This window comes from Alexandromys fortis, unplaced genomic scaffold (genome assembly GCF_014885135.2).
Source record: "Alexandromys fortis isolate MF-2015 unplaced genomic scaffold, M_Fortis_MF-2015_v1.1 scaffold_138, whole genome shotgun sequence".
In the NCBI taxonomy this organism is placed as follows: Eukaryota; Metazoa; Chordata; class Mammalia; order Rodentia; family Cricetidae; genus Alexandromys; species Alexandromys fortis.
In genome coordinates, this window is record NW_026068034.1 from 1,788,274 (window position 1) to 1,816,015 (window position 27,742).

At 47.6% G+C, this 27,742-nt stretch overlaps 2 protein-coding genes across 3 annotated transcripts in view; one reads left to right on the plus strand and one right to left on the minus strand.

Annotated features, from left to right (window-relative positions):
* The window catches only part of Mthfd2 (methylenetetrahydrofolate dehydrogenase (NADP+ dependent) 2, methenyltetrahydrofolate cyclohydrolase), a 17,033-nt gene extending 12,900 nt beyond the window's left edge, over positions 1-4,133 (plus strand). For both annotated transcript variants that reach the window (XM_050164976.1, XM_050164977.1), the window contains 3 exons: positions 851-943; positions 1,549-1,674; positions 3,007-4,133. In XM_050164976.1, the coding sequence (XP_050020933.1) occupies positions 851-943; positions 1,549-1,674; positions 3,007-3,170 (383 nt within the window). In that variant the 3' untranslated portion in view covers positions 3,171-4,133. The remainder of the gene's footprint in view (positions 1-850; positions 944-1,548; positions 1,675-3,006) is intronic.
* Positions 4,134-4,935: 802 nt separating this feature from the next.
* Slc4a5 (solute carrier family 4 member 5) overlaps positions 4,936-27,742 on the minus strand; it is a 63,187-nt gene continuing 40,380 nt past the window's right edge. Inside the window, exons 15-24 of the mRNA XM_050164962.1 lie at positions 24,473-24,586; positions 20,609-20,770; positions 19,727-19,905; positions 18,277-18,349; positions 13,990-14,058; positions 13,253-13,426; positions 12,524-12,679; positions 10,473-10,557; positions 9,503-9,570; positions 4,936-6,337 (exon numbers count right to left, since the gene is read on the minus strand). Of these exons, the coding sequence (XP_050020919.1) occupies positions 9,536-9,570; positions 10,473-10,557; positions 12,524-12,679; positions 13,253-13,426; positions 13,990-14,058; positions 18,277-18,349; positions 19,727-19,905; positions 20,609-20,770; positions 24,473-24,586 (1,047 nt within the window). The 3' untranslated portion in view covers positions 4,936-6,337; positions 9,503-9,535. The remainder of the gene's footprint in view (positions 6,338-9,502; positions 9,571-10,472; positions 10,558-12,523; positions 12,680-13,252; positions 13,427-13,989; positions 14,059-18,276; positions 18,350-19,726; positions 19,906-20,608; positions 20,771-24,472; positions 24,587-27,742) is intronic.

The window sequence follows — 27,742 nt, forward strand, 5'->3', positions numbered from 1 at the left end:
TCCGTTGGTTCATCTAAGAAGAAGCTAAGTGAAGAATTCTGTAACAATGAACTTTGTGATCAAAGCCAAACCTGTATTTCCAGGTTTGGGGAGCTTTTTTTCTTTTGGTTTTTGGTTTTTCAAGACAGATTTTCTCTGTGTAGCTGCTTTGGCTGTCCTGGAACATGCATTGTAGACCAGGCTGGCCTCAAACTCATTGAGATCCGCCTGCCTTTGCCTCCCAAGTGCTGGGAATAAAGGTGTGTGCCGCCATGCCTGGCCCCTTTTGTCATTGTTAAAGAGCAGACGTACCTTGAGTAATTCTGGTGATGTTTTGCTTAGAAAATGTAAAACTCTTTAAGTCTACGAAATGGGAAATGGAATAAATGGTTATCTATGTCTCCAAAGGTTAGAGCTGAGAGCAGTGTCTCCTAAGGTTAGAGCTGAGAGCAGTGTCTCCTAAGGTTAGAGCTGAGAGCAGTGTCTCCTAAGGTTAGAGCTGAGAGCAATGTTTCCAAAGGTTAGAGCTAAGGCAGTGCCATTGCTAAACCAAGTCTTAGTTTTATTTAAATTTTTATTTCATTTGTGTGTGTGCGTGTGTGTGTGTGTGTGTGTGTGTGTGTGTGTCTGCTTGAGTTCTGGGGGTTGGACTCAGCCTGTCAAGGAATGCTTGACAAGCATGTTTACCCACTGACCCGTCTCTCTGGCCAGAGTATCGGCTTTAAAAGATAAATGCCAACTAGCCATCTAGAAATCGCGCCAAGTCCATGATTTTCGGGAGGTGTGGAGCTTCTGCAGTGCTGTGGAGAGCTGAAACCCCCTCCATCTCAGCCTGGACTTGGAACTCAGGCCTTGTGTTTTTGCCTCTCAGGTGATGCCACAGTCACAATATCTCACCGATACACCCCCAAAGAGCAACTGAAGAAGCACACGATCCTTGCCGACATTGTGATCTCTGCTGCCGGTGAGAGCTCTGAAGAAGTGTATACACGGGCTGACCTGTGTGGACGTTCGCCTGCCTCCTGCTGTCCTGCCCAGCTCTCCCCAGCCATGATTCTTTGTGCCGCCTCCAAAGGGGGCTGGAGTTGCAGTTAGAATACTTGTACCTGCCACTCTGTTGCAGACTGCAGGAGGGTACTCCTAGCCCTCAGTACTTCCACATGAAGTTTAAGTGCTCCTTAGTTAATGGTATTAACAGCACGTGTTAATAAGTTCTTCTTGCCTATAATGCCCTCTGACTATAATGTCCTCTTCTGGCCTCCATGGGCAGGCACTGCAGGCACATGGTGTATATATATGTTCAGGCAAATTTTTTGTTTTTCCTTCAAGACAGGGTTTCTCTGTGTAACAGCCTTAGCTGTCCTGGAACTAGCTCTTGTAGATCAGGCTGGCCTTGAACTCACAGAGCTCTGCCTGCCTCTACCTCCCAAGTGCTGGAATTAAAGGCATGTGCAACCACCACCTGGCTTCAGGAAAAACATTTATATACATAAAATCTGTAAATATAAAATAAATGAAAATTTTTAGCTGAAGTCTGTCACCTGACTGATTGTCACTCTCTGTCACCAGGTATTCCAAATCTGATCACAGCCGACATGATCAAGGAAGGGGCAACTGTCATCGACGTGGGCATAAACAGAGTTCAAGATCCTGTCACTGCAAAGCCCAAGTTGGTTGGAGATGTAGATTTTGAAGGTACTTAGTGTAATTGTTTTGAAAACATAAATCTATAAATATTACCTTTCATGGATATTTAGGGCAGATCATTTTCTTTTTACATAGTTTTTTTTTGTTGTTATTGTTTGTTTTTTGAGACAGATCTCTCTGTGTAGCCCTAGCTGTCCTAGAACTAGCTCTATAGACCAGGCTGGCCTCGAACTCACAGAGATCTGCCTGCCTCTGCCTCCCAAGTGCTGAGGTTAAAGGTGTATGCTGCCACCTCTGGCTTTTTTCTTATAACTTTTAAGCTTGTGTTATTTTGGTAATATTTAAAATGCTTTTTAAAAAACAGTATGGTGTGTGTGTGTGTTTGTGCTCATGTTTGCACGTGTATGGGTGCATGTCTGTGGAAGCCTGAGGTTGATCCTGGAAGTCTTCCAAGGTCGCTGTCCACCTTCTTCCAAGAGGCACCACCATGCCTGGCTATACACGTAATTTTTTAAAAAATGATGTGCATGTATGTTGTATATCTGTGTGTTCTATGGGTATGTCTGGTGTGTATGTGTTATGTGTGTATGTGGTGTGTGTTTGTCTGTGTTGTATGTATGTTATGTCTGTTTTGTGTGTGTATGTGGTGTGTTATATGTATGTTATATGTCTGTTTTATGTGCGTGTATATGTGGTGCGTGTGTCTGTGTTGTATGTCTGTTTTATGTGTGTGTATGTGGTGTATGTGTCTATGTTGTGTGTCTGTTTTATGTGTGTGTGTATGTGGTCTGTGTATGTTTGTGTGTCATAGTATTTGTGACCTTGGGTATCTTCAGTTGTTCATGTGCAGGCTGGCTGACAAGCTGCCTCCCAGCACTGGAGTTACAGTCACATGCTACCCCATCTGGCTTTCTCTCGTGGGTTCTGAGGCTTGAACTCAGGTCCTCATTTTTACAGCCAATGTTTTACAACTGAACTGTTACCCTGCCTTACGGATACTATTTTTCTTAAAATTAAGGGTTTATTTTGTATGCCTGAGTGTTTTGCCTGCATGTGTATGTATGTGCTCCATGTGTGTGCCTGGTGCCCTCAGAGATCAGAAGAGGGTGTCAGATCCCCAGAACTGGAGTTATGGGGGGTTATGAGTCACCAAGATGTTGCTAGGAACCCAGCAAACCACTTCCTCCGCAAGAGCAGCTGGTACTTGTAACGTCTGAACCATCTCTCCAACCCCATAGATGCTGTCTTTCTTACCCAGTTTGAAGCTAATAAAGGCCCTTACATTTCTTTTTCTTTAATACTTTTTTTCATAACAGGATAAAGTGCTTGTGAACTTTGCACACCTATCTGAAGCACCCTGCCTGTCTTGTTTCTCTGCAGGAGTCAAGAAGAAAGCCGGGTACATCACTCCTGTCCCTGGAGGTGTTGGTCCCATGACGGTGGCCATGCTGATGAAGAATACCATTATTGCTGCGAAGAAAGTGCTGAGGCCTGAAGAGCTGGAGCTGCTCAAGGCCAAGCAGCGTGGAGTTGCCACCAACTAGCAGGAATCCATGCCAGTTGGAGAGGCAGAGTGGGCCAAGAGGAATGCAGTATTTTTAATTTATTCTGTTGAAGTGGTTTAAAATGATGTTTGTATTTATTGAAAGCTTAAAACGGGTGGACGTGTGTGCGCATGGCTCTGCAGAACCTCACCGGGGTGCCCATCCGCGTCCTGCCTTTGACCTGGTGATGCAGGGGAGACATCCTCACACTGAGAGTGGATGCTGAACTTCATCACAAACCCTGCCTTGTTAGGTTCTCATTTCCCAAGTGCTATTCCAATTCAAGTTGATGGCTCATCCGAGGTTCCAAGCCTTCTGAGTTCAACTTTCAAACCAAAGGAAAACGTACTAGAGCGAATGGGGGGAAGAAGAAACGGCAGCACCGACACCGAGTGGAGGACGGCCCCTTGCTCTCTGTGCATGCCAGACTGTGACCAGGTTTCTCTGAAGAGGGCTCAGTTGGCTGGGCTGGTAGAGGGAAGCCCAGCATTGCTAGCTGTCCCATGTGGCTGAGTCACCGGGGAAGGTTTAGGATTTCCCCCACTTGCTGTTACCCTTCTGTGAGCTTGCCCTATTTCAGTTTTCTAGAATTGAGAAAGATCATTTCATAAATGACGTGTGTGATTGTCATGTTCGGCTTCTGCAGCACATTTAAACTTTAAATTTCAGACCGTTGGAGAGTAGGTGTCTATATATATATTTTTTTTTTGGCCTAAGCTTTGAGGCCAGTTTTTTGGGCATGATAATCATGAGGGCAGGTTGTGTAAAACCTACTACTTGCCACCAAAGAAATGCCGGCAGCTGCCTGTGTCTTTCACGTACCCTGTTGGCTTTCCTGAAGGTACCAAGGAGCTTGAGTTAATATAAGATTTGATCAGATTTTCTTATTAAAGGGTCTGTTGCTGTTGTTGGGTTCTTTTGTCTTGTTTTTAAATAAAACACATCTGTCTGGTGTGGAATGAGTTTCTGAAATGCTATCTTCTTCTGTCTCAGTTAGACCTAACCTGTTAGTATTTCCTACCCAGTGTTTGGGTTGGCTGTTCCTAGAGTATACCCAGTCTATAAGGAGTTGTGAAGAAACCAACCTAACCCTTATGTATCCCTTCAAGATACATGTAAGTGATTCTGGGTATCTTCTAAACCATTCCCTCCATTCACATACCACTCACTACAAAGGATTTGTTTGCGTGCAAAATTCTCAACACATGTGTATCATGTGCAATAGACACATTTATCCCTGCTGTGCAATTGTTTGACAAACTGGAAGGTGCAAGCTGAACTTCTATCCCTGTGTGTTCTCATGGCTGTTTGGATTTAGGCTGAAAGACTCAGTCCTGCTCTAGGCAGCCCATGCAGTGTTGGCCTATATTTCCCTTGTTCTTCTGCCAGGGGCTTTATGGTTTATGGCTTACACTTGTGTGTTTGTTTGTTTTAATGTATATGAGTATATATATGAGTGTATGTGTGCCATGTGCATGCAGTACTTGTGGAGGCCAGAAGAGGGCCTTAGATCTAGAACTGGAGTTCAGATAGTTGTGAGCCACCCTGGGATGCAAACCCAGGTGCTCTGCCAAAGCCACAAGTGTCTTTAACCACTGCGCCATCTCTCCAGCTCCCTTGCAGGGGATATTTTTGTAAGTCAGGTATGGTACATGCCTGTTGATGTCCTTCAGTTATTAAACATGGCATAAGATAAGCAGACACAATTATATTTTATTTAAGTACCGTTTGCGGAGAAGTCATATGCCGACACGTTAAAGGCTGCTGAGTTTAAATGCTCATGTATATACAAAATACAAGTGATATTTAAAGTGAAAATTACATGGATCAATTTATATCAACCTTTTAAAAGCTAACTGGCTTCTCAGCTCGCTTGATTAATAAAGCCCACTTCCCTCTGAATCTGTAACAATGCTACAGCTCGATCTGGATCGAGGGCTGCTACAGACCAGTGAAGCTTTGAAACTTGGCCTTTGGCTCTCTCAGGACTGGCACAGGAAGACAAACAGTTGTATCGTGGAATGGGTTTAGATCACCGGAGAACTGGGCTGTCATACCCTATTTGGGACGGGGTTCTTCTGACCACTTGCATAAAGTAGCTATTACAAACAAGAGCTGCCTAACAGGCAATGTTGCTGAGAAATTTGGGCCTTAGCTATTGCAAAGTTGTTGTGGGAGAGGAAGGAGGGAACCTACTCAGATGCATCAAAAAGTGGACTCCAGGTTATAAGGCCACCGGTGAGCATAAAGGGTTATTTGGTTGACCTAATGCGGCTTAAGAGTTCAGTTCACAAGCACTATTTTGTCTAAAGCAATCCGCTCCAAGCCAGTCGAGACGCACGTGCCTTTAATCAATCCCAGAGACAGGTGGAGTTCTGGGGACAGCCTGATCTACATAGGGAGTTCCAGGACATCTGAGGGTCCTTAGTGAGCACCTATCTCAAAGATAAGCAATCTACCGATACACGAGTTCTTCCGTGAATAATCTTGGGACTGGCCGTTCAGTGTGTGGAAGGCCCAGCCACACTTCTAGAGTCAGGCCTGCTTGTACAGAGGACTCCAGGCAGAACGAGGCGAAAAGACAACTTTCAGCCACTTTCTAACGTGTAAGCCTGCAGAACACACTCAGACCTTCAAGGTATTTAGATTTCAATCTAACCTCTAAAAGATCCTAAATTGATAAATAAGTAGAAGATACTAAGTCAATATATACTTTAAATACAAGCCCATCACTGCCCATGTATCGTACTTATAACTTTGGAGAACATTTTTTGTTCATTTCAGAAGAAAGGTTATATCTATGCTGGGTGGCATTTTAAGCCATATGGATCTGTTTTGGGTATTTTAATAACTGCAAAGGGAAGAGGAGAACTTCATGATTATCTTGGATGTCACGGATAGGCCTCCAGTGGGTAAGGAAACAAGTGAAGGGCTTGACACGCTCTAGATGGAGCCTGGGCCAGCCTTCACGCTGTCCCCAGCCGGGAAGAGCAGTGCTGGGCTAGAGCGTGGTCTCCCCGCCCACCTTTCTCCCATAGTCCTAATTGTCTGTGAAGTCAAGGTCAGGCTCCATCTCTATCTTCACCTGCGGCACCATGAAGACTGGACTCCGTGAGTAACTGAAGGCTGGTGAAGCTGGACAAGCGATTTTGAAGTGCAAGGTGATGCTGAGTAAGACAAAGCAGGAAGAAAAATGAGTATCTAGTCTTGGGTTTGTTCAGCAGTAACCACAGGGCAGGCTCTGATGGAAAAGTTCTGTCATTGCTTATCAATTTAAAAAAAATTTTTTTTTCTGGGCTGGAGAGATGGCTCAGAGGCTAAGAGCACTGACTGTTCTTCCAGAGGATCTAAGTTCAATTCCCAGCAACCACATGGTGGTTCACAACCATCTGTAATAAGATCTGGTGCCCTCTTCTGGCCTGCAGGGACACATGCAAGCAGAAAGTCATATACATAATTAATAAATAGATCTTTAAATAAAATAAAATGCTGCTAGTTAAAAAAATATTTTTTTCTGCTTGTGTGTCTGTGCACCACACACATGCAAGCTTTTTTTTTTTTTTTTCAGAAAAACATTACAGTCCAGGGAGCACTCAGGAGGCACAGACAGGTAGGTCTGAGTTCAAGACCAATCAAGGCTACTTAGGTGAGACCCTGTCCCAGAAAAATCATTACATTTCCTTACTTATGGGTGTTTGCAGGGGCGGGGAGGGGGCACAAGAGTGGGTGTCGGGACAATGCAGGAGTTGATTTTCCCCTTCCACCATGTCGGACTCAGGATCAAACTCAGATCATGGTTTACTTGGTTAGTTGGTTTTACAAGACAGGATTTCTCTGTGTAGCTCTGGCTGTCCTGGAACTCACTCTTTGAACTCACAGAGATCCTCCTGCCTCTGCCTCCCAAGTGCTGGGATTAAAGATGTGTGCCACCACCTGGCTCAGATCGTGTTCTGTTTATTTATTTTTCCAGAAGGGTACTGCTGTGTAGAGCAGGCTGACCTTGAACTCAAAGGGACCCACCCCCCTGTCTGCCAATTGCTGGGATTAAAGGTGTGGGCCACCATTTATTTCTTTGAACTCAGGTCACCAGGTTTGGTGGCAAGCACCTTTACCTACTGGGCCATCTTGCTGGCCTTTTCTGTTTTTTGTGTTTTTGATACAGAGTCTCACATAGTTGCAAACTTGTCTTGTAGCTAAGAATGACCTTGAATTCCTGATTCTCCTGCCTCTGCTTCTCACAGAGCATGAATTTACAGAATCTTTGGACCAAAGTGTCCCCTAGCTGCTGGGCTCTTAGCCATAGTCACTCAACTGGTCCCAGCCTGTTTTAACCTATTTAAACGGCTGCCAAGCCAACTTTCTGAATCATAAATCTGACTGTTCTGTTCTCATTGTTCAAAGGACAGCATCCAGATTCCTTAGCATGGCAGAGAGAGCCCACTTGGTTTGAACTGGCCACTTTTCTGGTTTAACTGCCCATCAATTCCCGCATGTGTGCTTTCAAATACTGCCTTAGGCCTGTTCCCATGACCCGGACTGACGTTTCCTCCTCTGCCCTGGCTCAGTCTGTGCATCAGGCTGGTCTTTCTGTCCTGGATATGGCTACTGAGATCACCAGCTTCTCTGTGTGCCCACGCATGTTCTCACATGCATGTTGTGCCTTTGTCTGCAAGTCCCGCTACAACTCCAAGAATGGCACCTCGTGCCTGGCAGGTTTGTAAAAATTTACTTTTTAATAGATATGCGTGTTTGCATACATGTGTGTCTCTGCACCACATCCTAGTGCCAAGGAGTCCAGAAGAAGGGCTCAGATCCCCCAGAACTAGAATGACAAATGGTTCCTAGCTGCAATGCGGATGGTAGGAACCAAACTTGAGTACTCTGGAAAAGCTGCCAGTGAACTTAACCTGAGAGCAATCTTACCAGCCCTGCATCTTAGCCCCATCTCTCTGGCCCATTCATCCCTCTGACCCCCATTTATCCAGCCCCTTCAATCCCCATCTCTCCAGCCCACCCTTCCCCTTAGCCCTTCACCCAGTCCTCAGTCCCCATGCCTTCAGCTTTGAGGCTTCATCTATGTCTAGCCAAGTCCTGAGCTCTTTGCTCTCTGGGGAGACCTCTTCCTTTACTTCCATCTGCTCTCACAGATTCGGGGAACACCAGTGCATATGGCAAGCACCATCTCTAGCTCACCGAATTCTCAGCCTTTCTGTGGCTCAGGGTAATTTAACAGGTTTTCAAAAATTCCCTGTCTTGGTCTAGGCTCTTGCCTGCAGATGGGGTGGAGATCTGATTTAGGGTAAGCCTTTTTAAATCTTAAGGATGTATTCTGTGGGATCTGATGTCCTCTCTGGCCTCTACAGGCACCCACACACTCTGACACTGTGACACCCAAGCAGCTCGAGTCTTATCCAGGACCTGCTATATGCAAGATTCTCTTCATGCATGGTGTCTCGGCAAGAGCACCATTGATATGAGGGTCCTTGGCTTCTGAGCCTTGAATATGTCTCTGAAGAAAACTTTTTTTCCTGAGGCAGGATTTCATATAACCCAGGCTGGCCTTAACTTGCTCCATAACACATGATGGCCTTGAACTCTCGATCCTCCTGGCTCTGCTTCCTCAGTGCTGGGATTATAGGCAAGTGCCACCATTCTTGGTTTCATAAAGCGCTGTGGTTTGAACCAGGGCTGTCTACATGGTAGGCAGGAACAACCACCGAGCAACTCCCTAGTCCTTTTCCTGAATGTTTCTATCTCTACTTAATCTCTCCTTTCTGGTTCCCTTTCCTCAATCCTTCTTCCCACCTGAGGTGACTAACCTCGCTGTTGATCTCCTACTTAGAGTGCCTTGTGCTTTGATCCTTTGTGTTTATCCATCCAAGCTTTCAGAAACAGAGAATCAAGCCACGCTTTCACTGTTGCCTACGTTGTTTTCTTTTTTTCTGTGTTTTCACAGAATATTCAATGCAATATTTTTGCAGTAAGCTCCTTTTCTAAAGTTGAATTCCTTTGTGCAATGTAACAACGTTGACGTGAGCGAGAACACACATTTATTATGTGATCTCCTCCTGAAGCAGATCGCTTACCACCTGTTTCCCAGTGGTGGGCCAGCAAAGCTGCCCTAGCCCCTCAAGCCTTCAGCCATCGCTTAATCTCTTATCTGATACTCTGCCTCACACGAGGCCCTGCCCATAGCCAGGAAGCTGCTGGCAGTTTATGGCTACTGGGGCAGGGAGTCATTAACCAGGGTGCCCTCTGAGAAGTTGTCCACAGCCCAGACAATGACACCACACCCATGCACACGAAGAGGAAAGGGACCCAACAGCCTTTACCTTCGATCCAGTTCCGAGCCACTAAAGGAAGAGTCAGAATGAGTAACTCCAACTGGAAGATCTTTTTCCTGGAGGGAGATGGAAATGCCAGCTGTGAGAAGGTCCAAGAGGGTACAGGGGAACATTCTAGCTCTCCAGTACCTCCTCACCAGCTCTGGCTTCTGCTCCTCAACCCTATAGTCAATGCTGCACATGAGCGGTACGGGGGCCTCACAGAGATGGGTGGCATCAGGCTCAGTCCCTCATATGGGGGCTCTTAGCCGGTTAGGAAGGACTGAGGCATGGGGAGGGCAAGGACTAGAGAGGACGACAGAAATGGGTCAGGAGAGGAAGGACCCTGAAGTGACCTTGTGCTGAACCCCGAGGGTGCGGCTAAATGTGCTGGTCACCAAGACCTGACCTGTCTTTGAGGGGAGTGGCAAGTCCCACGACAGGAGACTCCAAAGATAGGTTGGACTGTCTGTCACTAGGCTGTGAAAGACCTAGAAGGGTCTTCAAGAGCAAAAGCTGACCCTGCCTAAGCAACCTCCCCATCAGCAGTGGCAGGCAGCTCTGGCTTTCACGGGATCGCAGCCTAATCTCAGGGCTGGAGTCACCCAGATGGTTTTCTAGCGGGAACACTCAGCCCTGGCGGGAGCTCAGTCATCACAATTCCAGGAAAATGTGGGGCTCAGGAGCCACACCTGGACTGACAAGTACTAAAACAATGAAGAGGAGAGGAGCAGAGGCACGGGGCCCAAAGGAAAGTGAGGAATGGGGACCATGTCTAAAGTGAAGATTGCAGGGTGCTCTTTTACGGGGTGGGGTCTCCATATGTGTGGAGGTCCTGTGCTCAGGGCCAGTCACCTCTATTTCTCCCTAGGACAGGAGTCCTCAGCATCTAAAACAGTTTGACCACTGAAGCTACAGGGGGAAGTTCCCTTGCGGAGTAGATGAGTAGGAAGGGAGAGACAGCAGGTGTTTTACTTACTGGCAATGCAGTGGATACCGTTTTGGGGGTCGGATGGGACACTTTCCATGGGGATCTTTATAAGTGAGGGAGGAAGGAACTGGGGCTGGAGAAAAACAGTGGGAAAGCAGATAAACATCAACACAACCACAGGGCTTCCTCACTGAGACGGAAAGTCCATACACGCACGGTGCAAACCTCCATTCTCCTCAGACCAAATAGTGAGGGCTGTGGCAAACACTTGGCCCACAGAGGCACCATGGCACAGTAACCCACTGTTCTAGAGACCCAGGAGTCAGGAAGGAATTCCGGCCAGGAACGCCACTCTGAACAGTCTAATCTGCCGTGTATGCAGTCACTGTGAGTGACTCACACTACAGTGGTGCTGTCTTAAAGGCCCTTCTAAAATGCATGTCTGTGACTCAGATCTCGTTCTTCTGCTGAGTATATGTATCATAAAATGCATAAGTGTTTTTTCTCAGCCCTGGAATAATTCCTGGCACATGGGAGTATCTCAGGTGTTTGCTGAAAAAGAAAAAAACAAAAACAAAACAAAAAACAAACAAAGAAAAAGCATTTGTCTTTAAAAGACCTGGTTAGGGCAGGGCTGGAGAGATGATTCAGCAGTTAAGATCTCCAGCTGCACTTATGGGATACTGGAGTTCGGGTTCTAGCACCCATATTGGGCAGCTCACAATCACCTGTAACTCCAGGGACCTAAAGCTCTCTTCTGGCCTCCACAGGCACTCACACGCACATAGCCACACACCTACACACCCACACACCCACTTTTAAATTTATCATACTTTTAAAATGATAAATATTAAAATAAAAAGGCGACTGGGCTCTACCCTCCCTTCCTTGCATCCTTTCTTCCTCCACAGACTGGCGTCAAACACACCATGTGCCTGGGGACACCCTGAATTTCTGACCCTCCTGTTTCCACCTCCTAAGTGTTGGGATGACAGGCGTGCATGCCCATGCCTGGTTTACAAGTCACTAGAAATTGAACCCAGGGCTTCATTCATGCACGCCAGGCCAGTGCCCTACCAACTGAGCTATAGCCCCCCAACCCCTTTGTTTTAAGAAACCTCTTTGTTTTTAGAAATCTATCTTTGCAAGTTCTTTTTGTCAAAAAGGGCACATGAAATAAATTTGAGGGCGCCTTCCTCCTGAGGAGGATAGCAGATAAGGATGAGAAAGTCACATAGTTAGCGGATGACTTAAGCTTGCTCACGAGGATTTGACTGTGAACAGTTTTCACTCACAAATGAAGATGAAGACTGTGGGTTTGAGTCAGATGGGGGAGACTGGGAACTAGGCAGGGTATCAGGAAAGGGCATGATCAAAGCAGGAATGGTTTTCTTAATTCTCTCAGTCAGCTATGTATCCATCTTGGGAGGTCTTGCTCTCTTTGGGGAAGAGCTGTCATCATTTACAATGAGTGCCCGAATCAGAAAATCTTTCTGTCTAATGTTTTGAGATTTACTGTACAGTGCAGACTAACTCCTTGGCTCTTGAGTCCCTAATGGTTTCAGGGCTGAGATGCAAAAGCATGGACGAGGAAAGGGGCAGGTGAGGAAATCAGGCGGTTATTCTACCTTCAGGGAAGACATGTGCCTCTCCCACTTCTGTCTCTAACACCCCGTGGACAGGCCCAAGCCAAGCTTGCTACCAGGGCCACCTACCTGGAGTCTAGGTTGGTTGTGAGTTCCCACTGGACACCCCTCCTGCAAGGCCTGTGCCTTTCTCTGGAGATCCTCCTTACAAGTGCCTTCTACACTAGAGCCCGTTCTGCCCCAGGCACTTGCCTTGCTAATGAAAACAGTCGTGAGAACTCATAGCAATGGAAGGGCAAGTGTGGCTATCACCTGTTCCTAGGCAGGGATGCTCACCAACTTGGACCACCCTAAGGATATTCCCAGGAACAAATGGGTTCTCAACACCCAAGACCAGCACAGATAACATCCCTCCTGTACCAGGTACTGCTGCAGGCCTCCCAAAGAGCCACCCCTCGCCCTGGCAGAAGGGGAGAGTCTCTGACTTCTACCGAGGCCACTCACTGTCCCCACCTCCTCATCAGTGTTTTCAAGGACCCCTTTCCTTCTCTTCTTCTTCTTGTCTGTCTCCTGTTTCTCCTTCTCTGGGAGGATGTTGTCAATCCAGGCCAGGTCATGCTGGGAGAAAATCAAGTCCAGGAGCCTTCGAACAATGATAAGGCCCAGGATCTGGGACGGGAAGATGGGCAGAAAAGATGAGTTTTGTGGGAGCTCAGAGAAAACCGTGAGCTTGCGTTTTCTCCTCTGTTGGCTAAATTCAGGGACCATTTGTGGCCAGTGTCTTTGCAGCCCTTCCAATGTCCCCGAGACTAATTAGCCAGCCAGCCCCAGAGACCACAGCCTCCCTAGTGCTTGGATTATAGCCAGTGCCACCCTGCCCTGTATGCACTCTCAAGTTCTTGAATCTAGGAGTCTGGTCTCTGCCCATCACAATCCATCCATCTTTTCAAATGCAGTTGTTTTACATGGTGAAAAGTTTACTACTATTTTATTTATTTATGTATTTGTTTATTTACTATTATTATACTTTTATTCCAAACCAGCTTGAAGTTCAACATGGGAGCTTAGCTTTCTGTTTTATCTTGCTTCTCCGATCCCTCCCCTGGAGCCCTGGAGACAGACAGCACATGGGTTGTCCTTGCAGAGTCCCGTTACTGTGGCACTTTTTCTCTGTTACCTGGCCCTGAACCTCCTGGTGGCCCTGCCCCACCCAGTCCTCTGAGCAGCCCACACTCTCCTCACCATGACTGGGAAGATGATGGCAGCCATGGTTGATTTGAGGATCCAGAGCAGTGCTAGGCAGAGGATCTGCACCAGGGTGAACAGGTGGATCCGGCGAAGGGGCACATGGCGCAGGAAGGCGTGGTCCGGCTGGTGCTTGGCTGGCATGAGGAAAAGCTTGCAGCGTTCCCAGAACTGGTGAGAATATGGCATAGGACTCAACCGGGAGGTCAGACTCCTGGGCCAAAGGCTACATACAGGACTAGGGGAAGTGATGGCCTGGTAGGGCCTCAGAGAGGGGACTCCCGATCATGAGAGGCTCCTGGTATCTATGCATGTATAACATAGGGCAGGGGCCCTGAGCACTGGATGGAGGAAATAGTCTGGAGGTCGTGACTACAGGAACATGAACATGGGCCATATTTAAGGAAAAAGCAATTAACTGTGGCACACACTGCCTGGGGACCCTGGCCTCATGTGAGTCAGAACCAAGTAAAAAAAAATCCTTTATAGAGTAACTTTAGGGAAGTAGGGAGGAAAGGTTTATCAGAGATAACCTGACCTGCCTCAGTTTCTCCACCTGTAAAACGGGGATCCAAAGGCCCAATCACATAGATACATAAGGTACATGTAAAGTACCTATGTAGTGATTTTGTCGACACAGTCGATGGATTGATGGAAGTGGCATTGTTACCATGACCCTCTCACACAACTGGGACTTCTGACTCTAGGTCACATTGGCCTGGGGAGGACCTTACCTGGATGCCGTTCAGCGAGGCTACACCCATGTAGAGGAAGACTCCATAGAGCACGGGCATAGGGATGTACTGCAATGAAAACAAAGGTTTGGGCTGGGGAGGGTCCTAGGCTAGCTGGTGATGGACAGCGGTGTTAGCCAACCACAGAGGGTACTGAAGACTGGCACTATGTGGAGGAGCAGACCTGAAGCCAGAGGATGTGAGGGGAACCATGAGGGTGGAAGAGCTCTCCTCCAGCTTGGGTAGCCAAGCCAGCAGGCAGCTGCTTTCCAGGACTGGCTGCTCTCCCGGCCACTCAAAACCTATATGACATGGGTTGCTCCTTCCAACAAGAGGGAAAGCTACACAGACCAGAGCACTCCTCAATCCTACCAGATCCCTCCCACGTCTGCTTCTGCTGACAGCCACCAAAGGGGCTGGGAATCCCGGTGAGCTGAGCAGGAGCCTGCCTTGCTCTTGGGTAGTCCTGGGAGAACACTTTGGAAGGCACAAAGTTTGATATCAATGCTCACCAACTCTGACCACCCTGAGGTCGCCTAACTTATAGGTGCCGTTTGGTAATGTTGAGACGGTGGCTGGAGGGATGGCACCAGCAGCCACATCAGGTGGCTCACAACCACCTGTAACTCCAGCTCCAGGAGATCTCATGCTCTCTTCTGACCTCCGCAGGCATCTGCATTCACGCGTACATAGTCACACACAGACACACATCTGCATAATTATTAAAAGTAAAATAAATCTTTAAAAGAAAAAGAGTGTCAAGACATCCGAGCAAGAAAGTGATCTCTTTTAAGTTAGACTGTTCAATATTTAACCATTAAGAAAGATTTGAATCCAGATGTTGTAAAGTTCAATCCCAAGGCATTTGAGCTGAAAGTTAAAAGGGGATTCAGAGGGTCTTTGCATCTTCCTGCTAACCTTATGAAAAGTGTCCTAATTATAAAACAACATAAAAAGTCGATATGTTAGCAATGTGCAAACTGCATTCAAAGCATGGGAGCAATTCAAAGAAAATCTTAAATAAAAAATAATAAGCCGGTATTATGCCTCATCTTTTTGGGTTTTTTATTTTTTGTTTATTTTGTTGGGTTTGTTTGTCTGTTTGTTTTGTTTTTCCAAGACAGGGTTTCTCTGTGTAATAGCTCTGCCTGTGCTAGAACTTGCTTTATAGACCATGTTGGCCTTGAACTCAGAGATCTGCTGGCCTCTGCCTCCCAAGTGCTGGAATTAAAGGCCTGCGCCACCACCTGCCTGGCATGGCTCATCTTTGTAATTCCAGCACGTAAGAGGCTGGGACGGCAGGACTGCGGAGAGTTTGAGACCAGCATGGTCCACATCTCAAGTTCTAGGCCACTCAGGGTTACATAGTAAGACTCTTTCTTTAAAACAGAAGAACGAGGGTCGTGTGCTGAAGAGGTGGCTCAGTGACTTATAGTGCTTGGTGCTCTTGCAGAGGACATGAGTTCTGCTCCCAGCATTCACAACCGCCTATAATTCCAGCTCCAGGGATATCCAATGCCCTCTGGCTTCGGACAGAGTTCAAACAACATGGCATACACTCACACAAATATACATACATACACATAAATAAAAATAAGTCATTAAAAATTAATCAAAATCAAGGAAACAAAGAGATTAGAGGCATGCAGTGTTAGATCTCAAACTGCCTGGTTTGCAGCCCTGGGTGATGAAAATGGAGCCCAAGGGTTTGCGTATGCTCAGCAAGCCTTCTGCCAGCACCCAGAGCCCTGGGAAGTTCCCGATGCCTCCTCATAGTTGCGGAGCCTCTTCCAGCAACACCCCAGCCTGCACTTCTGTCTCAGTGAGGAGAGCCATGGCATCTTCCTGACTCTGCTGACTTTCTCCCAGCATTCTGTTTGGTCTACTCCACCTATCGAAATTCTGCCCTATCAAAAAGCCAAGGCTTTTTTTTTTTTGACCAATGAAAGCAACACATAGAAAGAAGACCCTCCTACACCAGAGAACCTGGGTTTTGTTCCCAGCACCCACACGGCAACTCACAAAGATCTGTAACTCCAGCTCCAGAGGATCTGATACCCTCTTCTAGCCTCAGTGAACACCAGGCATACATGTGGGCAAAAAAAAAATACACATAAAATAAAAATAAATCATTTTTTAAAATGAGCATATTATGTTTTAAAATGTGATTAAATGAATACAAGTAAAATAAAGCACACTTTTAAGAGTCAGGCCTGTAACTTGGGAAAATGAAGCAGAGTCACAAGTTCAAGGCCAGTATGTGCTACAGAGTGAGTTCAGTGCTGGCCTAGGCACAAAATAAACAGGGCAGTGAAGCCCGAAGAAGCAGAGCCGTGGTAGAATGCCTGCCTAGCACATGCAAGGCCCTAATGCGATCACAAGCAAACCAAGAAGAGCCATTTTATGGTCCTAGGGATGGAATGCAGGGTCTCACGAATGCCAGACAGTGCTCTGCTACTGAGCTGTACCCCCTGACCTTAGAACCCCCTTCAGTCTTTAAGTGTTCACTTGTGTGTGTGTTTGTGCATGAGCGTGTAGCATGCGACATGTAGCGGTCGGAGCACAACTTATAGTTCTCTCTTGTCACCTCGTGTGTCCTGTGGATTGAACTTGGATTGTTGGGCTCAGCAACAAGAGACTGTACTTACTGCGCATTTCCCTGGCCCCAGAGTATATTTTAAATGTCCATGGAATATTCACTTTTCTGAAAAGGTCTGTCCTGACACTGCTCCTTTTACAACAGTTCTCTGCAAGAGCAACCAATGTTCTTAACCACTGAGTCATCTCTCTAGCCTCTGTTTGTTTTTCACATTGACTGATTGATTGTGTGTTTGTGTGTGTGTGTGTGTGTGTGTGTGTGTATTCCTGTGTGCAGGTCACTGAGCATGTATGAAGGTCAGTGGACAGCCTTCAAGGGTTGGTTCTCTCCTTCCACCAGATAGTCCAGGGTATCAAACACAGATGGGCAGCCTTAGAAGCAGGTACAAGGGAACTCATGAATTATCTTAGGGGTCTGCAGGGAGCCTCTGTAAAATAAGCAAGCAGTAGCTGCCCATCTGCGTGTGGCCTATCATAGACAATGGAGACATTCCTTTGAAGGACCCAGTGGCACACCCACTGCTCGGATGTGCCCAGCATCTCTTTTCAAGCCACAAACACTTGTCACAGTGAGGGAATCGGGTGCACCTGTCCATGCAAGGCCACTTCAGAACCAGCTGTTTTAAGAGACTAAAAGGTGGAAGGAGGAAAGGGCAACGTAAGTGGACTAAGCTTAATACAAAGAAAAGTCTTGGGTGGCAGAGACGGCTTCTTAAGTAAAACGCTTGTCACGTGACACACAGGGTCCTCAGCTTAAACCCCAGCATCAAGTGAAAAGGCCAAGTAAGGAGGCAAACAGTTGTTACCCCAGTACTGCGGAGGCAGAGGCGAGAGGAACCCTTGAGCTGGCTGGCCAGCCTAGCCAAATTGTGAGCTCCAGGTTCAGTGAGAGACCCCAGCTCCAACAAATAGAGAAACCAGAGAGAGAGAGCTTAGGGGTTAAGAACACATACTGCTCCTGCAGAGAACCTGGGTTCAGTTCTCAGCACCCTTGTTGGGTGGCTCACAAACTCCAGGAGAACCTGACACCTCTGGCTTCCATGGATTGTCTCCAAACCATTCACACACATGGGTGCACACATGCACATACGAAATGCATGTACACACACGAAGAAAAGTCTTGTGTAGGTAATGACAGATGGAAAGGACCATTGCTAGGCAATTGGATGTGGCGGAGAACAGGAGCAGTGAGCTCTGTCAGGACTACCTTCTTCCTGACTGGAACGCAGCTCTCCGGAGGGACACAGGCTTGAATGCACCCCTGATACAGTGTCCTCTAGCGGTTGGGATGTGAGTAAGAATGGTTTCAAAAATTTGAGGGAAAGTCACTGTGTGCCCAAGGGTACACAAGATGGAGAAGTAGAACTTGGGGGTTCCCCTTTGCAAAGTTTGCATTCAGAAAATGGGCAAAGCAAGAAGATCCGGGGTGACGTAGACTGGCCAGCTCTGGAGACTAGGTAGCAACAGAACACTGCAGAACTCCCTGGGGAAGAACACTCCCCAGAAAGGTGGCAGTGGCTTCTGGAAGTGGGGCAGAGCAGACATGACAGCAATAATGATAACAGACCACGTGGAATCACAGAAAACCGTGAAGGATGAAACACCACCGTGACCTGTTCACATCTTGCCTTTCTTACGGCTTGCAGGCCGGTGGCCCTTGGGCTTGGGGGTGATGGGGCAGAGCCTCACCTTTAGAATTGGAGCCAGGAAGACGGAGATGCCTGTCAGGATGAAGACCATGATGCCAGTCACTCTCTGCTCCCTGGCGGAGATGAGCGCACAGTCAGGGGTGACCTGGAAGACACTCAGCGGCCATTCCCAGCCCCTGCAGCTCTGCTACTGGACTTGAAGCTTATTATGTCCAACACTGTAGACTTGAGAAGTTCCTTATTGGACTCTGCCATGCAGTCCAAGGCCTAGACTTTGTTAGGAAAGGCGGGCAGCACCCGACGTAGGCCAGGACATTTTGAGAAGTGTCAGGGAGGTCATTCAGTATAGGACCTAACAGTTGAATGTTTGAGCTATGTGGACTTAGGCAGACTCTTGGCTCTGCTATTTATGTGTGGGCATTAGGCCAGGAACCAGGAACACTCTGAGCTGACCGCAGTGGAGATAATGGTGGAGGTGCTGCTATTGGGAGGTTGTAAAGGGCTTAGCACCCTGCTTTGCTGTTAATTTCCAACCCCTGGGAATCGTAGCTGCTGAATACGGGGAAGGAGCCTGACTGCTTGCAGAGGAGGCAGCAGGGGCAGGTGCAAGGCCCTGGCTCAACCGGACTGGAGCTGTAGGCTCTGGGCAGCTTACTTAGGCCCAGGGAGTGGACTGGGAAAGGACTCTGCCATGACTAATCTTGAGCACTTCAACCAAGCAAAGGGGTCTCCCTCAAGGCATACCAGGTAGTTCATGTGTCCTAAGGACACAGGAAGTTCCAAGGACAGCCATTTTGGAGAACACCAGGGTCTGACATGGGCCCCAGAGTGGCAGCAGACGGGCTTTGCTGCATGAACCAGTTTGGGACTGACGTGGGCATGAACGGAGAGCAAGGAGAAGAACAAAAGCGACAAGCCAGGGATACGGGCTGAATCCTGGCTGGGTCCAGGTAGGCTCTCAAGAGGTATGGCGGCTAAGCAGGATGTGAACCTCTAGAGGGTCTTGAGGAATGACAACGGGAGGGAGGGCAAGAAGAGGCCCCATGGTGGCCCCTGGGCAAGGCTCTAGAGCGGCGGTTCTCAACCTGTGGGCTGCAACCAGACATCTGCCTCACCATTCCTAACAGCAGCACAATTACAGTGATGGAGTAGCAATGAATGAATTTTATGTTGGGGGTCACCACAACGTGAGCAATTAAAGGGTCACAGCATTTGGAAGGTTTAAAAGCCATTGTTCTAGAGTGTTAGGGTGTGTGTGTGTGTGTGTGTGTGTGTGTGTGTGTGTGTTACTCCTGGGGACTACAAAAAATATCACTTAGAATTGATAGAATTGAATTTTCTACTCTTTCCTTTAGAATATTCCTCAAGGGCTGTGATTTCAGAGGCCATAGGGAAGGCCTTTCTTGTCCAAATACCTAGAGGAAAACCACGTTGTCTTCTCCTGAGCTGTCCACTCCTGGTCAGGTGACTCGTGCCTTGTTCTGTCTTACCTGACTCCCAGGAACTGAGGCTGCTCCCCCGGGGCACTGGTCTCCGTCTCCATCTTGAGGCTGTCGATGTGGGCGATGGAGATGACCGTGGCAGCCACATACCAGGGGAGCCCCGTGAAGGAGCACAGGGCCATGAGGATGCCCACCCAGAAGAGGTCCAGATGGTAGCCCGCGGCCTTCTGCAGGACAGTGGGACAGGAGAAGAGTCTGGGAACCTGATCCTTCCCAAAGCAACCATTTCATGTTCAAGGGCTCCCCTGCCTTCCAGACTGTATTCTGAGGGGGGCTGCCCCACGGAGACATTCACCCTGGGGGCTTAAGAAGTGTTTGGGCTTCACTATCCCCAAGGTTGGCTTAAGTTGCCATCTTGTCTAAAAAATTAAACAAGGTGCACAAGTTTGGAGAAGAGGGATGCCAGGCTTGGCAAAGCCCCAAATTTGGTCTCTGGGAAGAAGAGCTCGTGCCCACTGGCCACAGTCTCTCTGCAGTTCTTAGATAAAGGACTCCAGCCTAGAGTGGCCCAGACTAGGTGGGGCAGTCAGTGGTGACTGAGCCTTCTCAGACCCAAAGGGGAGCTTCAGGAACTTCAGGAATCATGGAAATTCCTCTGTCTCCCGATTTTAGATCTATACGCGCATCGGCACCTGTGAGGTGCCCAAGTTTCACCGTCAGGAGGCATAAGCCAGAGAGACATTTTGAGCTTGTGCCCAAGACCCAGCCTGGGCTTGCACCTGGTTCTCAGACCATGCCACCTTGATCCTGTTCAAGGACACATGTCTCTCACCAAAAGACACCAAAGGTGGATTTAATCCATCTGCTCCAAGTTTGAAAGGAAGAATGTTCTCCTCCATCCCCCCAGCTGTGTTCCTGGCTCAGCCTTACCTTCAGCTTGTTCTCCTTCCGGTTGACAATGACAGCCGTGATCTGCTGGTCCATGAAGATCAGGATGGTCACCAGCAGGGCGGGCAGGATGCTCGCAGGGTACACCCACCAAGGGTTCTTCCCAAAAGGGGCAACAAACCAGCCTCGGTCAGGCCGTGTGGGCTGAGTGGAGGAAGTGGAGAGGGCTGATCCTTTCTCCCTTGTCCCAGACACTTGCCTGCGTCCCCACCCTTCCCATTCTTCTCCTTCCCCACCTGGAGTTACTTTTCAATTATGATATTTATTTCCCCTGTAAAGATGCTAGGAACCTGCCACTTTAGAGAGAGTCACAGAGGCAGGCAGACAGGCATGGGAAGGAGCTCAGACACACTGGGAATACAGAACTACACAGAACACAATGGCTGCAACACCCTGGGAAAACAGGCGAGGATCAGAGGGCCGCCAGGAGGGCACATGTAGTCACTGGTCACACAAAGACAAATGGCAAGAATAAGGCCTGACAGACCAAAGCAACAAAGTATCTGATGGGCTTAGTGTGGAGTATTATTTTAACTAGGTAAATACATACTACATTTGTTTATGCTGCGAAATAAGTTACCTATGTGAAAGTCTGTTACACTTGTTTCTGCTGCCCTTGTTAACGAGGTAAAGGTGTGTTACATTTGTTTATGCTGTATTTGTTTAATTAATTAAAAAATGCCTTGCATTCAGTTCCTCTAGCCTGTTTAAAGCACCTGATTGATCTAATAAAAAGCTGAAGGGCCAATGGCTAGGCAGGAGAGGGATAGGTGGGGCTGGAGGCCAGAAAGGATGAGTAGGAGGAGAGAGAAGCAGAGGAGAGTGAGGGAGAAAGAGGAGGAGAGAGACACTCTCAGGGCCCGAGACCAGGCAGCCGACAGACAGACACAAGAAGCAGTAAAAGTAGGCCTTACAGAAAGACAGAAAGGTAAAAAGCCCCAAGGCAAAACATAGATAAAGAGAAACAGGATAATTTAAGTTGTGAGAGCCAGCAAGAAATAAGAGCTAAAATAGGTTGAGCATTCATGACTAATAAGAAGATTGTGTGTCTTGATTTGGAAGCTTGTTGGTGGCCCAAGAGAAAAAGCCTGCGACAGCCTAGTGCTGCCTCTGCCTCTGCAAAGCCATCTGCCTAAGGAGCCCTGAGGGCTGTCTTAAAAAGTCAAACATCAGAGCCAGGCAGTGGTGGCGCACGCCTTTAATCCCTGCACTTGGGAGGCAGAGGCAGGTGGATCTCTGTGAGTTCGAGTCCACCCTGGTCTACAAGAGCTAGTTTCAGGACAGACTCCAAAGCCACAGAGAAACCCTGTCTCGAAAAAACAAAACAAAACAAAACAAAACAACAACAACAACAACAAAAAAGGTGGACATTTAAGAGAAAGTGGTGTGTGTGCTTGAGCGTGTGTGCGTGTGTGTGTGTGCATATATGTGTGTGGTGTGCATGTGAGCATGCAAACCCAGAGCAGTATTATCCGATGTTTTCTGTTGCTCAGCCTTCATCGCCCTGATTCAAGGCCTCTTGTGGACACAGCTCACCATTTGGGCCAGCTAGGCTGGCCAGCCAGTGAACACCCAGACTCAGCCCGTCTCTGCCCTCTGATGGGTGGCCGGCAAACACAGCCATGCCTGATTTTTGCTGTGGGTGCTGAAGGTTCAAACTCAGATGCTCCTGTCTTCAGAGCAAGGGGTCTTACTTGTGGAGCTGTCCCCCAACTTTCAGAAACCAGTGCTTTTATATTAAGGCTAACATGACTTCAAACAGGTTCTAGACACGGATTCCCTGCTTAGGTTGGATAGCTCGTGCATTTGGGAGGGTTTGTGTTTAGCTGTAAACAAACCATCAATTCTGAATGGGTAATTTTTTTTAATGGGTAATTTTTTTTCTCCTTTTTAATTATAATTTGAGGCCAGACATAGTGGTGCACACCTTTAATCCCAGCACTAGGGAGACAGAGGTAGGTGGGACTCTGAATTGGAGACCAGCCTTGTCCACAGAGTGAGTACCAGGACAGTCAGTGCTGCACAGAAAAAACTGTCTCAGAAAAAAAAAAAAAAAAAAAAAACCTCACACATATACGCAAAATTACATTTTGGACGTGAGTCATGAAAGAAGATGCAAATGAACTGCCTTTCTACTTTTAACTCTACCGTGGATATTTTTGGTTTTGGTTATAGTTAGATGCATAAAAATATATTTGATGGTAAAATGTAAAATCGAACAAGGAACTCCACAGCTTCAGAGTGACTAATTTGGCTATTCAGAAGTCTGTTGAGATGGGTGGACTTTGGGGCTGGCTAATCTTACAGTGTAATTTTTTTCCAAGTTCTTTAAAGTTTTCATAAATTATTAAATTGTATCTTATGTGTTTATGTGTGTACTTGTGCCACAGTGCATGTGTGGTGGTCAGAGAACAACCTGTGGGAGTCGGTTCCCTCTTCTACCGGAGCACCCCAGGGATTGAACTCAGGCTGTCAGCCATGGCGGTGAGCGCCTCTACCCACTGAGGAGTCTCACCAGCCCCTAAGGAGCAACTTTTGAATCACAGACCTCAGCTTTAAGCATGTCCAGCGTCGTGTAGAGAGCTCATTAAAGGGTCTACCTCAGTGTTTCAGATTATACAGGTCTAGGATAGGACTAAGAATCTGTATTAGAGCTGGGCGATGGTGGCGCATGCCTTTAGTCTCAGCTCAGGAGGCACAGGCAGACTGATCTCTGTGAATTCAAGGCCAAGCCTGGGCTACAGAGTGAGTTCTAGGACGGCCAGGACTACCAGGACTATTACACAGAGAAACCCTGTCTCCACAAACAGAAGGATTTTTAATTTCTTCTTCTTCTTCTTCTTCTTCTTCTTCTTCTTCTTCTTCTTCTTCTTCTTCTTCTTCTTCTTCTTCTTCTTCTTCTTCCTTATTTTTTAATTTTTTTAAATTTTTTTTTTATTTTCGAGACAGGGTTTCTCTGTGGCTTTGGAGCCTGTTCTGGAACTAACTCAGTAGACCAGGCTGGTCTCGAGCCTCTGCCTTCGAGTGCTGGGATAAAAGGCGTGCGCCACCACCACCCGGCTTCCTTTTCTTTTTTAAATGAGACAAGGTGTCAGTATATAATCTTTTGCATCCTGAAACTCACTATGTAAACCACGCTGGCCTCAGACTCCCAGAGATCCACCTGCTTCTGACTCCCTTGGCCAAGTGACGGGACTAAAGGTGTGTGCCACTACATCCGGCAGAGAATCTGCATTTTTCAGTTCCTTCCTACCTACCCTCAGGAACTAGGGCTGCTCCCCCGGGACACTGGTCTCTCTCTCTCCCTCTCTCTCTCTCTCTCTCTCTCTCTCTCTCTCTCTCTCTCTCCACCCCCAGGAACTGAGGCTGCTCCCCCGGGGCACTGGTCTCCGTCTCCATCTTGAGGCTGTCGGTGTGGGCAATGGAGATGACCGTGGCAACCACATACCAGGGGAGCCCCGTGAAGGAGCACAGGGCCACGAGGATGCCCACCTGTATGTAACACTACACTAGTACAGGGGCCGCACTTTGGGGTCGACCATTCTAAGGGATCACTTTGGACAGGTCTCAGGTGGCCCAGTTTGTGATGGCCACAGTCGGGGGATCAAAAAGCCTCCCACACAGCGTGAGGCTTGGAGAGCAGAGTCCAGCCTTCCCCACTCTGAAGGTCCACAGGCCCACGTTACATGTCTGCACCCACCTCTTGAGTGACCACCCTGGGGGGAACACACAAAGGGCTAGGGCACACACAGGGTCCCTGGGCTGAGAGGGGAAAGTTTAAGAGCACAGTGGAGAAGCTTGCAAGCAGGAGGCGGGCAGAGTGACTGCCCAGGGCAGGGAGCAAACCTTGATGACGTTAGGCACATGCAGCTTGGGGGTTTGCAGGCCAAAACAGGCGTCGATGCCACAAAACAGCAAGATGGAGAAAACAATGGAGAAGTCAGCCACCAGGGTCCGGACCTGCAGAGCAGAGAGGAGGGAGTGAGCATGGTCGGCAGGCCTGAGGATATCCACCATCTATCTATCTTTCTGGGCCTCAGTTTCCTCTCCTGCACAGTGGAAATGATATGGCACCACCTTGGAGGCAAAAGTGAAAGGTATCAGTAGAGAGAACTTGGGAGGATTTGGCCAGAGTAGCAACCCTTGCTGAGGTCACACTCTGATCTAAATAAATAAATAAATAAATAAATAAATAAATAAATAAATAAATAAATAAAGGCTGACCCTGGCCTCCCAGCTTGTGGGTGAGTTGAACTCAGCAGGAAATCCTAGCTCCTCCAACCTTGCTGACAGATTGTTGTACCCCACCTGGGCTGACCCTTGACAACTCTCAGACCTATCTGCTAAGAGTTTTCAGTCTCTCTCTGTTTTCAGAAGGCCGTTCCTCACCATGGACCTGCTCTCGTCCTGTCCTTTTGGAACCAGTGCCCCCCAGGGTCTACTTGTTGTCTTTTTCTGTCTTTTCAGAGAAAGTGGCACACGTGTTCTCTGTGTGGAAAGGAACCCGCGGGGACATCCTCACACTGCTAAAGCACCTCCCGCCTGCCAGAGTGTCCCTGAAGGAGGACAAGGTTGACATCAGTCGAAACTGACGTTTCAAGTGTCTATGGGAGAGAGCCAGGGATGCTAAAGAGACACACAGACATCCCAGGTCGCAGAACTGTGGCCGAGCACCCGAGCAGACAGACGACTGACGGCGCCCACCGCGCCTCTCTGTACCACCACTGGCTGGAGCTGAGCTCTGACATTTTGCATTCTGTTTATGGAAACCGCTTGAGGGTGGAGGTAGACACAGCACACAGACTTTACCCCCCCCCCCGCACCCAACCCTTTCTGGTTTGTTATTCAAACAACAGGTAACTGGTTAAAATTTGCACAACTGGGGGGGGCATATCTCCACCCCACTCACTCGTCCTCACCTGGTAGGTCCTACCTTCCACATATACCCACACTTGGTTTTAGTTCTGGAAGTCTCTTCCATGGCAATCAACACACAGCTTCATACTTTAAAACAATTGTTAGTATATTTTTACTACTGTCTGCGTGGGTGAACAATGGGGGACGGGGCGCACAGGCCACAGAGAGCAAGATTGAGGATTCAGTTCTCCCAGCTTTATATGGGTTCTGGGATTGGGCCCAGTGTGCTGAGCCATCTAACGGACCTTCATGGTTTGAATTATTAATTAAAAGACCCTAATCCCCATATTGGATCACCTTGCCCAGCCTTAATACATGGGGAGGTGTCTAGTCTTTTTTTTTTTAACTCATTCATGGGGTAGAATTGCAATCCCCGAACCCCATCACAAATGGGGTTCAATGGGTTACCCGCGCCTGCCGGCAGAGGGTAAGCACATGCTGAACCAGTCAGTGTAGCGCACGTGCAGCCCCAGACATCTATAAGGGCATCACAGACCTGTTATTGCTCAATCTCGGGTGGCTGAATGCCACTTGTCCCTTAAGAAGTGAAGTGTTTAGTCTTACTGCAATTTGATAGGCCATGTTTTGTTGATATCCACAGGGGAGATCCTGAACAGAAAGGGAGGAGGAGTGGACTGGGGACTGGGAGCAGAGGGAGGATGCGGGGAGGGACTGGGAGCAGAGGAAGAAGGGTAAACTCTGCCGGGATGTAAAATAAATATTTTTGTTTTATAAAAAAAAGCACCACCTATAGGAGAGGGTTTAAATTGATTTATGCTGTCCTTCCTGCTCATTCCAAACCCTGGGGAGTTAGTTTAAAATTCCTTCCATGAACTGCTGTTTGTACTACATCACTGCCTCCAGTTTGTGCCGGGGCCTTTAATCCACCGTCACAGCAGGCGGCATTGCTGCCCTGCCCTGCCCTGGCCACCACCTCTCTCCTGCTCTGACCCCTTCTGCTTGTGACACCTGCACTCTGGTCTCTGTAGTCAAGTGGATCCTTTTTGTGAAAAGAATTTCTAATTTTAAATTGTGTGTGTGTGTGCGTGCATGCATAAGTGCAGTGCTCACAGAGGCCAGGCAGTTGTGAACGCCTGATTTGTGTACTGGGAACTGGACTCAGGGCTTCTGTAAGAGTAATAAATGATCTTAACTGTTCAGCCATCTCTGATATATATGTATTTTTTATTTTTATTTATTTCATTTTTTTTAAAAAAAAAAACCAATCTAATTACCCACTCCCTCCCCTCCTCCTGTTCCCTCTACACACCCTCTCACCCCACCCCGCTCTAATCTTAAGAGATGGTAAGGCACTTTGCCTTGTGAAAGGTCCAAGGCCCTCCCTACTACATCTAGGCTGAGTATGTATTTTTAAGACAGGGTCTCTCTACATAACGCTGGCTGTCCTGAAACTCACAGAGATCCGCCTGCCTCCCGAATGCTGGGATGAAAAGTGTGTGCTGCCATGCCTTGCTCTATTTTGATTCTAATAGTTTAAATATATAAAATTGGTCATAGGGAGCTGGAGAAATGGCTCAGTGGCTAAGAGCACTGCATGTTCTTCCAAAGGTCCTGAGTTCAATTCCCAGCAACCACATGGTGGCTCACAACCATCTGTAAGGAGATCTGGTGCCCTCTTCTGGCCTGCAGGCACACATGCAGGCAGAATACTGACAATACTGTATACATAATAAATAAATAAATCTTAATAAATAAATAAATAGAATTGGTCACAGCACAGTCGAAATGCACAGCAGTAGCTGCTCCTTATAATCGCAGCATCCAGATCAAAGAATTATTAAGCTAAACAATATGAACTTGGCCATTTTGTCAAACGGTAATTTCACATGGTCTAACCTAATACAAAGATGGACATAATACCAAACAATGTACTTTCTTCGGCCTTAAGAAATAAAAGTTTTTGGGTGGGGGTGGTACCCACCTTTAATCCCAGCACTTGAGAGGCAGAGGCAGTGGAATCTCCAAGTTAGTGACCAGCCTGGTCTACAGACTGAGTTCCAGGACGTCCAAGGCTAAATAAAGAAACCCTGTCTTAAAAAAACCAAAAATAAAATATAAAATAGAAATAAAATATTTTCTAGGTGTGGTGGCCAGCCTGGTCTACATGGTAAGTTCTAGGACAGTCAGGGCTACAGAGAGAGACCAGTCCTCAGGAGAGAGAGAGAGAGAGAGAGAGAG